Source organism: Vulpes vulpes, chromosome 5 (genome assembly GCF_048418805.1).
Source record: "Vulpes vulpes isolate BD-2025 chromosome 5, VulVul3, whole genome shotgun sequence".
NCBI lineage: Eukaryota > Metazoa > Chordata > Mammalia > Carnivora > Canidae > Vulpes > Vulpes vulpes.
In genome coordinates this window covers 25,062,592-25,076,868 of record NC_132784.1, presented here as the reverse complement: position 1 = coordinate 25,076,868, position 14,277 = coordinate 25,062,592, and the positions used below count along the sequence as shown (strand labels likewise).

The window sequence follows — 14,277 nt, the reverse complement described above, 5'->3', positions numbered from 1 at the left end:
AACTAAAAAAAAATCCTTCATTTTAAATGTAGTTAGTTTTAATTGATGTTTTTCTCTTGAACAAGAAAATTCCACTTCCCTCCTGTTTTTCTTAAGAAGTGGCTAAAATTTTAACATACTATGACTGTCCATTTGATAAATCTGAGGTGAGTTTTTTTATTTATTTTATACAAGGAATTTTGTTCTCAAATTTAAAGAAAAGAAAGGAAAAATTTTAAAAAGATCCTCCTCAAAGATACAGTGTTTTCACAGATTGGTGAACATGGAATTGTTGCTGATTTTATTACATTAGTAATGAAAAGCACAGAGATTCAAACTGTGTTTGTTTCATTTGTGTTTTGATTATTTGGAACCCTGAAAATACCAAGAAGATTATAAGCAGATCATATGAATTTAGTGGATTAAAACAGTCTAATTGTAAAATTGTCTCAATCTAAACACTTGTGGCACTATTGTGTTGGGTTTTAGTTGTTATTCTTGCTGGCTGGCAATACTGAATTGAATCATGGCAATTGGGATGCTTAATTGGGATTGATGCTTAAGTCTATAAATCTCTGAGATCATACTCCTCTGGGGAACTAGGTCAAAATTTTATCAATAAACAATCTCCAAGGGTGCCTGGGTGGCTCAGTGAGTTAAGCCTCTGATTCTTGATTTTGTTCAGATTGTGATCTCAGGGTCTTGGGATTGAGCCGCACATTGGGCTCTGTGTCCAGCATGAATCTGTTTGAGATTCTCTTTTCCCCCTCCTACTCCCCCTGCCCCTCCCCCACTCACATACATGTGTGTGTGCTCTCAAATAAATAATAAATAAATCTTTAAAAAATAATAAAGAATTAATCTCCAGATGCAAACTAATGGGAGCCAAGACTTAGTACTTTTATTATATGACACATAGAGTACTGCATTTCAAAATTCCCAAGGACTAGTTCTGGTTCTGGTCATCAGAATGAAAAACTAGCTTGCTAACAAACTTAAAAAAAAAAAAAAAAAAGTTCTTTTTAAATAAATATTGTTTCTTTTTAGTTTAGATTTAGTGTTTTTTCTTGAACCACAGAAAAACATTTCTTGCCTTCTATTTTAGAGAAACTAAGATAAAAATTTGACATAGAGAAGTACATTCTGACACATTGAATGTAAGTAAAATGTATTGAGTAGCATTTTAGAATCTGAGGATTTTGAAAAATAAATGATAATAAGTATACTGGGTAGTACTTTGAAACCAGAATTTGAAATATTACCAAACTGGCATTAGTTTATTTTCCTTCTACTTCTGAGGAATCTCTTAGGGCTTGCTTTCAAAGAGAGCCAGAAACTCCAAACTACCTAGTGAGTGTGAATTATAAGAATTCCAAGAGAAGCCCACTATCCTTATTTCTCTTCAGAGTTGTAGAGAGAATCACTAAGATCCTGAGAGAGAGAGAGAGAGAAAGAGAAAGAGAAAGAAAGAGAAAGAGAGAGAAAGAGAAATCTTTTTGGTTTTCCATTTTCTTTCATTTTTGTTCTCTTTCATGGTAACCACTGGTCAATCCTGTGACAGTGGTGGAAGTTATAGTTATAGTGGCTGCATAAGCACCCAAATCATGAAGACAGGAAAACCTTCTCTAACCAGAGGATGAATGGTTTTAAGACTGTTGGATAACTCTAATGGATTTATTCTCCCTCTGTCCTCATGCTTCTGGGCGCTGAAGGCAAGCATAGTCACAGAAAGTGCATAAAAAAGGATGAATTAAAGTCGCAGTTTTCTAGCCAGAAGAAAATAAAGATGGGCTCCTGGGAGCAGGAAATTCTTAGGCCTTATTGAGAGCTTAGAGAATGATTATATAAAGTTGTGCATGAACTTTTGAGCTCAGCCCTGCCTCAATGGACCTAACACTAAACAGTATAACAAAATTGCAAGAACTGAACCTAGATCCCAGTTGGTGGTTTATTCAATGAATAATGAATTGAGGTTTATTCAATGACTACTGAAAATATTTCTTGAATCTTCTCTCTTTTTTCACCTCCAATGCATTTACTCAGATTTTTACAATTCCTTTTAGATTTCTGCAAAAATATATTAATCATTTCCTTAATTCTATTTTTGTCCTCTTCAGTATGATTCTACATTGTTGATGAAATTAGTGACATTAATATACAAATTTGTGGTTCCAAACTAAAATATTTTCCACAGCTATGTTTAAATGCAGCAGAAATTACAGCATCCTGCAAAAAAAAAAAAAAAAAAAATACATGTGCACACACACAGATTTTCTAACTCTTCAGCAACTATGCTTTCTTTTGTTCTGTCTTTGCAAATGCTGTTCTTTCTGAGAGATAAGACCTTACTGGCCACCTCCACCATAGAGTCTGCCTATATTACTCCCACTCATACACTGAGAAATACGACAGTCCCTACTTTTAGGGAGCAAATAGTCAAATACAAAAGGAAAGACAAGGTGAGAAGTCCATGAGATTGCATATACAAGTACAATGAGGAGTTCAAAGTATCTATAAAATTAAACTTTTTTTTTTAAAGATTGTCTTAAATTTTTTTAAAGATTTTATTTATTTATTCTTGAGAGAGAGAGAGAGACAGAGACAGAAACACAGGCAGATGGAGAAGCATTGGAATATGCGTATGTATGTGTGTGTGAGTTATTTTGGGGGTATGGTCTTTAGAACAATGTTGAACATAAGTGCAATACCAGCTGAATACAAATAATCTTGATCCTTTTCTTTAACAACATCTCAAAACTATCTAGGAGTAGAAAAAAAAAAACAAAAACAAGACTTATTTTGCTAGAACTTTCTCTTAGAAACCCCGAGGAAACATTATATTTAATGATAGAATACCGGAAATGCACAAGCTGTGCCTACAGCCTTCCCTTGGAATCTTTAAAGCCTATATTGGGAGTCATGATCCTTTCATTTGTTCAAAACTTGTTTATTTATGCTCTTTGCTTTTCATTATTCAGAGTTACCAAGAACATTTGTCCTTAGTGTTATGTTAGTCTCTTGCATTAATTTGAGAGGCAATACCATTTTTGGATGTTCCTGGAAGGTTTTATTGTTAATTATTTATATATTTATAATAATAAATAATAATGTATTACACATATTATTTATTTATTATTTATATATTGATGATGATGATGATGATGATGATGATGGATTCTTATCTGTCAAAAAGAAAGGGGGAGGAAATTTGCACACCACCTGCCTCTGAGCCTGGTGAACAACCCCCCCCCCCCCCCCCCGGGTCATCTTCACCTCTGTAATCATGAGGTTCACTTCCTCACCTCATTCTTGTCTCTGTTCAGGTGTCAGCTCATCAGGGTTTCCTTCCCAGATGGCCCTGAGTAAAAGAACTTTACTCACACCCTGACAGGCCTCACAGCACTTAGAGCACTGCCTGAGAATAGAGTATACATCACATTGTTTTTATTTTCTGTCTCCTTATACTAGAATAAAAACTCAAATATGTGATAACTTTGCTCTTTAGTTCACTGATAAACTGTTCTGAGAATAGTGTCTTGAAGAGAGTTAAGTGCTTAATAAATACTTGTTGAAAGAATGGATCCTTGCAAAGTAAAAATCACCTAGAGGGAGTGTAGTGAGAATAAGAATTAACTGATTATCTCTCTGTAGCATCATCCTAAGTGATCTAAAACAGATGAGTGGGGTCCCCTCAGACTCCCTGATTTAGTAATTCTGGTTTGGGACCCAAGAACTTGCACATTCCAGTAAATTCCCTGGTAATCCTCTTTGGGCTGCTCAGGAACCCACAGACTTTGACAATAATGAATTTAGAAGAACTCCTGGGGTTAAAGACGTCTATTTTGACAGATATATTCAAAACTATATTTTTTAAACAGATAAATTATTCAGATTTTTTATTATTTTATTTTATTTTATTTTTACATTTTTATTTATTTTATGATAGTCACACACAGAGAAAGAGAGAGAGAGGCAGAGACACAGGCAGAGGGAGAAGCAGGCTCCATGCATCGGGAGCCCAATGTGGGATTCGATCCCAGGTCTCCAGGATCACGCCCTGGGCCAAAGGCAGGCACCAAACCACTGCGCCACCCAGGGATCCCCCAGATTTTTTATTAAATCAATTCATTTTCCTTCTCTTTACATTGCATTAAGAATCAGGAATAATTTGGGGCACTGAGTGTCTCAGTCGGTTAAGTATCTGCCTTCAGCTCAGGTCATAATCCCGGGGTTCTGCTAAGCAAGGAGTCTGCTTCTCCCTCTGCCCCTCCCCGCTGCTAGTGCTTTGTCTCACTATCTCAAATAAATAAATAAAATCTTAAAAAAAAAAGAATCAGGAAAATTTATCCTAGATTGTAATTTTTGTACTTCCTATTAAATATCTAATTAAACAAATATTATAATGGTAATCAGGACACTAGAGTCAACTCTTAAGTCTAATGAAGTCATTATATATATAATGCTATTTTTCCCTGGGTTCTGATTAAATTATCTTAACTCTTGGTAAAAGAGTCCTGTCTTGAACCAGTATTAAAAATCTCTATTGAAGTCAAAGTCTGTATTAAAGAGGCAAGGAAACTAAACCTGCTGGCCTTTTCTTAGGCTCACTTAACATAATCTCATTTTCATGCTCAGCACGTCCCTATAGGTTTTGGAGCAGTGTTTGAGGTTTCCACATGGAGGAACTTTGGTTCTGAGAGGCTGCTTGCTTCTTAAACTCACACAGCTAGAGTTAGAGCAAGAAGTCACAGCAATCTCAGACAACAGTGCCTCCCTGGACAAACAGGATGGGTTTTGTTAATTGTATTTCAAATCCATTGAACCATGGAGAGATGGGACAGAAAGGAAGTTCCAAGACAGAGAGGAATGTGAAAAGGTAACTAATAAATATTTTGTTGCATGCAAGTAACTCAGCATGAGAATGAAGTCATGTTAGTCAATAAGTCTTAGGTTCAGTAACAGAAAAAGCGATAAATTCAAATAGGGTTTTAACTTTCCCTGTACCCCTTCAACAGTCTTGAAATTCAGGGCTGAGCCCTCCTTCCTTCTATTATATAGAAGAAAGTCACCTTAAGAAAAGTAAGACAGACAAAGAAACCAAAACCCCCAAGTACATCACCTCTCATGTGCAGAAGTAGTCATTGTTCGGGTGCATCTGGATGTGCCCATTATTCAACCTCATTTCCCAAAACAGCCCAAGCTGCAGCCACACTAGACCACCGGCCACTTTCTCTCCCCGGTGCTGGTGTCATGTTTTTCTTTCCCCCTGTAATACCATCAACTGTCCTCACTGGATAGGTCTTGTTAGTATTTTTGTTTGCTTACTTTGCTACGTCTGCTTTTCCTATCATTCATGAAAAGGAATATAATAATTATTTTTTTAAATCTTGAGGCAATTACAACTTCCAATAAATCTCATAAAGTTGTAGTGTCCTAATTCTTGATTTATAGTTCTTGTTGCATGTTCTGAAGGCCACCTAAAGCTCTGTGATACTCCAGGCTTCTGCTGTCGCCTCCAGGCTAGGAGCCCATCTAATCTCCCAGGCAGCCCATGGGCTGGAGAACATATTGGGGCAGGGTCACCAGAGCTGACTGGTCTCAAGAGGGCCGTGGGTATTTCAGGGGACTTCCACCCTGTGTGCTGCATGTCACCAGGCAACCTTCTCTCATATCATTGAAAACAGTATCCCTAGACTTACCTTCTTCATTTTTCACATATAAAGTTCTTTTAATCCCTTAAGTTTTAAATCAAAGTGTCCTTTCATTCTAGATTCTAGAAAGACCTAGATTTTTTTTCTGTAGATGTAAGTTCCTTTTACTTACCCCATTTTATTAGGTCATAGAGCTGTCATTTATATCAATGTCTACCTCAGTTGATATTAAGAAACTTTACATCGGATATAGGTCTATCTCTTATTTTATCCTTTTATAATTTCACAGAGCAACTTTCTGGGTTACATAATAACATATATACCAAATAGGACAGATGTGTGACCCAATCTCATTCTAAAATTATATTAGCTGGTGCTTTTGGATTATGAGTATCCAAAATTATATCTGCCTCACTTAATCTAAAGAAAACTGAAAGTTAAACTGTATTATAAAGTATCTGAAAACCATTTTGGTGGATCAATTCTATTCAATCTGATGTAAAATGGAGCAAAGTCAAATATTTAAAAAGTCATTATTTTTTATATCTACTATTTTTTTAAAGTAGGACATCCCCCAAACTAGGAACAGAGTCAGCTTCTGACATTATTTAAAAGACAACAATGCAGTATTGCCTTTCTTAGCTATTTATTGTTTCTTTCTTTTTCTTTCTTTTTTTGTCTTATACTTGCCATCTTTACTTACAGCACAAAGATGGTTATTCACATAACATCTTAATATATCCAAATCCCGAAATAATATTGCCTCTAAGACACATATCATATTATAATAAACTAAGTGCCACAAAATAAGAGATATTCTAATACTGTATTGAAAAGAAATTGTTTTGAGCTCTAAGTTCTTAAAGAACAAGTAAATGTGTCTGCCTATAATTTTCAATCAGTCACTCTATTGTTCAAAGAGGTAGATGACAGTATAAAAACCCTGTACGTATTTTATTCAGAAGAAGAAAAGGAACATAAAGAATCTGAAGCTAAGGTAGGCTGACAGGTTGATTTAGTAACACCAAGGAACTTGCTGTTTTTCAGTCATAATTACAATAGCTCTATTATATAACAGAACAATGATTTCAAAGATTCATGATAAACATGTGCATGAGGAAAAATGAATTAATAAATTAATTAAGAAAAATAAAATCCTTTTCAGTGTTCTTACTTGCAGGTAGATCTTGCATTTTGGGGATATGAAAATGCTCCTTGAAGTGCCTCAGCTTATCTTCTTCATCAAGGCGGAGGGCTACCCTCTCATCTGTTGGGTGACATCTAAGTTCAGATGCAATGCGTTGCACTGTGTCAGCTGGTAACTCAAGTGGTAAAGGCTCCATTACAAGTTGTTTCTCTAAAAATGAAAAGAATTAAAAATAATTTAGTCACCATCCTTTTTTCTGTAGAAAATTAACCTTTTAGGTAAAGAACCTTTTGTCTTAAATAAGAGTCTCACCTTCCCAACCTCAGAAATAATATAATTAATCAAATAGCACTAAACTTCAGATTTGAGTTTTACTCATGTTTGAAATAAAGAAAATGATAGTAACTTAGAGATGTTGAAAGGAATAAATTAGGTAATGGTTGTCAGGACAGAGTAAGATCATAATAAATGTTAGCTCTTTTCATTTTTATTTTTTGGAAAATGGATCAAATTAGTGACTTTCAAACACATATAAGTTCATCACCTTTTCCTCTAGATGTCTTACGAGGGGGAAAAATAAAGATGCTTTTGTGAAAAGTGCCCCACTAACTTGTCCTTCTCGCTGTTCTATTTCCACTCCACTCTTTTAATCCCAGTGGTTCTTGGATCATTGTTTTAGAATTAAAGAGATATATATACAATAGAACCTTAATAAAGTCTTTATTGTGAATGAAAACAGTTTTGATAAAAAAGTAACTTTACCTTAAATAATGTTAATAATTTTTGCCATATGAAGACCAAAGAGCTCTTCCTGTTACTGATAATGAAAAACTTATCTTTCAAAACTATACATTCCATCTTAGAACAAAGCAGGACCCTGTAATATTCTCTGAAACTACATTTTGCTTTGTTTAATCATCATTTAAATTTTTTCACAAATTTGGAAAGAAAACTTAATTTTCTGGAGGGAAAAAGTAACAACAGAAATTTAACTACACATTCTTAAACTTTACCCAAGCTTTCTTTATATTGATTTATTTCTATTTTCCAAAGTTTTAGTTTTTTTTGAAATTGGGAAAGAATAGTATTAGAGAAGAAAAATTTTCTCAGGTAGCTTGATCTACGAATTCATACTTTTGTGGCTCCACTTACACACCCCTCCATTACTCCAAGTACTTGTTGAACACCAACCATGTAGCTCTAAGCACTGATGGAAGAGCAGTGTAAAAGATGGAGTATAAGTAATAATTTTTTAGAGTTTAATTTTTAGTGGAAAATGTAAAATATGATTAAACAACATAATTTCAGAGTTTCAAGAGCTGTGAGTAAAAAAGACAAAAACAGCAGAATAACAGTACAGTCAAGAGGATATGGAATGACTTCCATGGCAAGGGCAAGGGCTCCTCTCTGAGGCAGGGTTACCATGCATATCTGAATCATATTATGGATCAAACATGTGAAGACCAGGAAGAGATGACAGAAAGTAGAGAGATCCTGAGGTGGGGATCGGCTTGGCCTGATCAGCTAAGGCACTAGGGAAGTATGAGGCAGGGACAGAATTATGAAGAACTTTGAAGCCAGAAAGGAATTTGGATATTTTTCCAAGTTTAATGGAAATTGTTGGAGTATCTTGAGTAGCAAAGTGATAGGATGTAATTTTACATGAAATAAAAATCACTTTTTCTACTCTCTGATGAGTTAGAAGGACTTGAAAAAGATAGGCAAATTCAGGCTATTTTAGTAGTCCAGGGAAAAATGATGGTGAATTAAATATGATGAGGAGAAAAGCAGAGAAGTGTGTGAATTCATTATATGTTTTGGGGGAAAGGTAGATAGATTTTCTCTGGTGAGGGGTCTGTGGAAATAGGTTCAAAGTAGTGAAATAAGAAATATTTAGAGAAGAACTCCCCCCCATTTTAAGGGGGGGAATCAAAGTTCTATTTAGGACACAAAGTTTGAGGGAGAAATAAACTGGCTATTGGATGTTTAGATATGTAGCTCAGAAGAAAATTAGATCACAAGATATAAGCTCGATATTTTCCAACTCATAGACTACACTTAAAGCCTAGAAATCCTGAGAACCAACTAAAACTAACAGAGATGAGGCTCTCAAACCTCAGTTCAATCATCTACCTCTACTTACCACCCTCCTGGCTCTCACTCTGACCATCACACTTTAGGCAATAAAGAGTTGCACATACAATGCCAGTAAAACAAGCATACTTCCCATTCTCTAAACTTGAATTCTACTTATATATCTGACCTCTTCCTTTCTCAGTTGCCAGTGGTCTCCCCTGGTAAGCTATTCTGTACATTCTCAAATAAGGATACTGAGTTTGATCTGAGCATGTTTTTAGCTTTGATGCCAATAATAGCTCCCAACTGCTCCAATCCATGTTTTTGTACAAAAGTCAATGATTTCAACATTGATGTTGGTTGTTCTTTCAGTTTCTGACCATACTAAATTATCTGCCTCTTTCATGAAACTTTCTATCTCTGATTTTTCTCATGTCATTTCCTTTGCCTAAAATGTTCTACTTCCCTTTCTATATATTTACATCCTAGTCCCCTTCAAAGCCCTAGTTCAAAGGCTACTTTTTCCCCCTCTCCCCTGAGGCCTTCATGTGTCTCAACTAAAAGTAGTTTTTCCTCCTCTGGATACCTGTAACAGTTAAGAGCACACCTTTACTCATAAGTAATGAATCCTGCCAGACATTATTATTTTTTTAGATGCCTCTGTGGTTGGGAAAGGTGAAATATGTTGCCATGCCTACAACTTGATTCTGCTTAGGTTCCCACCTATTGCCTTCTGATGAAATAATCTGCCTTTTGAATAGAGATGACTATGTCTCTGCCACCTGACATCATCAATTGCCTGGTTACAAATCATTAGATGTCTCTTAGATACTTGACCCACTGGAGACAATGCACTGTGTTGTCAATGGTCTGTGAGTGACTTGCTGTGAATGCTTTAGCCAAACAATCATGATGGTATTTAGCTAAGCATCTAATCAAATTCTTCCAGGAATCTGAGCTATGAGGTACAGATATTCATTCAATTTGAAACAAGAGCAAAAATATTTAAACATCGTGGAAAGCAATGATAGAATGGTTGGGTCTAGAGGGAGTATTGTCACAAGTGACTCATTTTTTTCAAAGTCAAACAGAACCACTGATTGTTAATATGAAGTGATTTCAGCAAAATTAAGAATCAACTTAGTTATGCAACGGCAGGGGACGAAACAGCTGTCTCCTGAAAGGTGACGGGAGCAGCCAGTCTGGAGAGTCACTGAATCCTTCCATGCAACAAAGTGTGTGTGAGGTGGAAGGCCACCTACGGAATTGGCTGTCCTGAGAATCCCATGAGTTGTCTTCTGCCTACTAAGTGTGTTTTTACTATTAACCCATTACTTATGGTGGCTTAATTGAGTTGCTAGTCTACCCTACTGAACTATATATATTCTACCTGGAGACCTAAATCTTGTTTATCTTTGTAGCCATTCCATTTCTGAGCAGTGGCTTTTAGGGAGAGTGTTCCCCTAAAACATCAACTTAATAAGAATGCACAAAATAGCTTGATTTCACACAATTGATGACTATTCATAGAGGGATACCCTTCTTACGCCAATCACATGAAAATTAATTCGAAAAACATTTTCAATGAGACTAAGAATCAAGAGATCTTGCCTTATATCTAGGAATGTCTCTTGAGAGTCAGAACTTTGAGGGTTCATTGATCTTAACTGTAAACTCTGAATGGGTTCCCTACTTAAATATACAAATTAGTTTGCTACCATCATATTTCCAATAAAGTCCAATCTTCTTTACTTAAAAAAAGTTATTCATGGGATCCCTGGGTGGCGCAGTGGTTTGGCGCCTGCCTTTGGCCCAGGGCGCGATCCTGGAGACCCAGGATATAATCCCACATCGGGCTCCCTGCATGGAGCCTGCTTCTCCCTCTGCCTATGGCTCTGCCTCTCTCTCTGTGTGTGTGACTATCATGAATAAATAAATAAAATCTTAAAAAAAAAAGTTATTCATATTAATTTTTTACCTTTTCTGTATTTGTTTCTTATTTAATCCGTATAGCAATCTTGTAGGATCGGAATAATTTTCTTCCACTTCCAGAATAAACTCTGGAATCAACAGTGTAGAACAAAAAGATAAGAGAAGGATAAGAAAGTCCACTGTTTGGGATTGCACTTCACTTGAGGAACTGAGTCAACCATGCTCGTCTCTGGCAAGGCATGTGGGTAGAATGTACCAACAGAATTCCTGGACCTCTTATTTTATTTTTCCTTTTATCTTTCCTCATGATTTTTTAAAAATATTTCTTTGGCTCGTTATCTCTTTTTTTCCCTAACTTCCTTCTTTATTTTTCAGCCTTGTACTCCATCTGCAAAATACAGCAGGCATGAATCTATCTACTCTTAGTAATCAATCCTTCCAATCCAGTCCCAGCCAGGCAAAGGTTAAAGAGACTGCTCCCACTTGTGGGCCTGTCACACACAGCCCAGAGGTCACAACTCACCTGCACTGATAGTGAGATATCTGCTGGTGAAATAGTCTTTTGGGGCAAACACACCTGGTTTCACCTGCCAAACTGCACAGCAGAGACCAGAAGTGAATACAGTCCTCAGTGCCCACAATACCAGAGTGCTCTCACTCCAGGGAAGCAATGTATTAACTCATAGTAATTGCTGCTTCATTCTGCACTCACCCTTCCAGCTAAGACAATCAATGTTCCACAAGCCATAATTCTATGCCTTGTGTAGGTTTCCCATTTCCAAATAAATTGACATGCTTTTGGGCACCTGAGTGGCTCAGTAGGTTGAACATCTGCCTTCCGCTCAGATCATGATCCTAGCGTCCTGGGATGGAGCCCCACATGGGGCTCCCTGCTCAGTGGGGGTCTTTTTCTCCCTCTTCCTCTACTCCTCTTCCCTGCTTATTATGCTCTCTCTCTCTCAAACACATTTTTTAAAAAACTGACATTTTGAAATAAAAAAAAAGGCAATCCAAATTTTAAAAACTCCAAAGTTTATATTTCACATATTTAGTTTTAATTTTGTTAAAAAGATGGGTATATATACACATTTGTTCTTAGGCAAGTCACCTAACTTCTCTCTGCTGCATATTATATAAAACTAAGTTCTACTTTCTTCAGAGGATCATGGTTAGAATCAAATGAAATTAATTAGGTAAACTCCTTTATAAAGAGATAAAAGATATGCTTATAATACCTTTTAATATTAATGCCTTGTAGTGGTAATTGCCATTTTTACCCTAAATTGCTTTTGGCATTTTTGTAAATTGTGTCTGTCAGTCTTATTAGGCAGCTGTAACTTTAAAGCTAAAACTTTTATTAAAAAATTGGAATTCAGGATCTTCTAGTCACCTGTGGGTCTAAGTTTAAATAGTTAAATAAATGACTGAACACTCAGTGGTTAATGTTTACACAGTTTCAGTTTTCATGCCTGAAATGAGCAGATTATACACAAGTTCAAAGTTTAGAACCTGGCAAGGCAAACTATAAAGAAAATGCAAAGCTTTTCACTGAGAAAGGAAACATCACTTAATACATGCACACTGAGCAGTATTCTTTACATTATTGTTCACTGTGGCAACTGTATATTTCATATCAAGGATTATATGAATTACATGTTGAGCAGCACATTAACACGTTTGCTCTGTCACTACCTAAAACACCCCACCCTCCTCAAAACAAAAGCAGAAAAGGAAAAAAAAATTTTTTTTCAGCTATTTAAAAAAGTATATCAACTTTCCATTCTTAGGCAAATATTTCATAAAAAGAAAGAGAAAGAAGCTCTGCTTAGGAAATAGACATTTTCACTTCTCAAAATATTGAAGGTGACTAATAGTATCATACGACAATGAATGGCCAGAAAACATAGGACCTAATACTCATGTAGAGATCTGAATTTTTTCTGATCTTACCATTTAACCTCAAGTAACTAAGAATTTACTTTAGTCAGATGTAACCATCTTTTACTAAATGAATTGCATAATGCTATTGACAGCAGTTCTTCTTCACTACATTGGTCAAGTTCTCTTTATTTAACCCAACATGTTAAAGAGGGGGGAGGCATTAGGAGATTGTGACATTTCTATGAAGACAATTTGGAGAAATAAAAAGAGAAGAAACTGGTAGAAGAAACCTCTAAAACATTATAACAAGGATTCTAGCAGAGAGAACTTTCCTTTGGAAAAATCACAGGCTGTATATCGGTGTACAGAGTGTATTGTCAGCGTCTCTGTGCTTACCAGCTAGGTTTCCAATGATGTGGTCCACAGCTTCCAGTCTCCTTTAAAGAAGAGAAATCTCTTAGGATTTCTTTAAAAACTTATAGGTCAGAATTCAGTGTGAGAAATTCAGGGTACTTCTAGTCAGACTCCACCCAGTGGGGAATTTTTAAGCTAACTTTAGTTCCGCCCATCTCTTTAAACTGATAGTGAACCTCCAGTCACTGACAAGTATCTAAACAAAGTGCTGCTCTTGCTCTCTCTTTCAAACACGTGGGGCTCCTTTGGTGAGCTGACTTCTAAGAAGCTCTGCCCTTTAGACTCTAAATATTTCCTTGCCTTCCAACTGCTTAGAACTTTGGGCACCTGAGCATATATCCTATAATGATCCTACTGAGTAAATACAACATCCTTGTTGTGTGTGAGCTGAACCAATGAGTTTGCCCAGAAGCCCAATTCCAAAGTTTGACTGTCTTCTTGCTTTAGCCTCTGGAACACACTAAGGACTTGAAAAGTTTTTTCTCAACTCTGGAAATAAGTGAATCTTGGATTTTGAGGTTATGCCCTGTGGTCAAATGCATTGTGAGTTTCTAGTCCAGAGGCAGAGTTTGATGTTTAACAGACGAACATTTATGTTTGTTTTATTTTTTGAAAGATTTTATTAATTTATTCATGAAAGATGTATGTCTCTCATACATGTGAGAGAGGCAGAAGCATAGGCAGAGGGATCATGCCCTTGAGCTTCCTTGAGCCAAAGGCTGATGCTCACTACTGAGCCACCCAGGTGCCCCAACGGATGAACATTTTAGTCAACAGTTTTAAAATAGGTTCTCAATTCTAGAATATACTTTATTGCCCAATGGGTACATTTGAAAAACTTCTACTTTATCAATTTAGTCATTTACAAGACAATCAAGGAAGAAAGAGAGTTTGACCATAAAGTGGAAAGTAGCCTGGAAATTTCATGAATGCAAATTATTCCTTTAGAATAATGGTCTATTGTTCCACTTCTGTTATCTTTCTATGCTTATCGCAAAGGGCTTGGATCTTTGGGTGAATATATTCTTTTAGGTATAAAATCAAAGAGTAAAGAGTTTCAGAGATTGGGCCTGAATAATTGAATCCCTTTTGTATGCATGCCTTTGCCTTTTTGAGCACCCAAAATAGACCAGGCAAAGCCTTATTTGACTCAATCATCCCTACCCTGTGTTCACTGTATAATTCAGGACAATTTAC

At 36.1% G+C, this 14,277-nt stretch overlaps 1 protein-coding gene across 1 annotated transcript in view; it reads right to left on the bottom strand.

Annotated features, from left to right (window-relative positions):
• The window catches only part of KYNU (kynureninase), a 109,658-nt gene extending 96,311 nt beyond the window's left edge, over positions 1 to 13,347 (bottom strand). The window contains exons 1-2 of the mRNA XM_026007980.2: positions 13,063 to 13,347; positions 6,805 to 6,987 (exon numbers count right to left, since the gene is read on the bottom strand). Coding sequence (XP_025863765.2) covers positions 6,805 to 6,973 — 169 coding nt within the window. The 5' untranslated portion in view covers positions 6,974 to 6,987; positions 13,063 to 13,347. The remainder of the gene's footprint in view (positions 1 to 6,804; positions 6,988 to 13,062) is intronic.
• Positions 13,348 to 14,277: the final 930 nt, after the last annotated feature.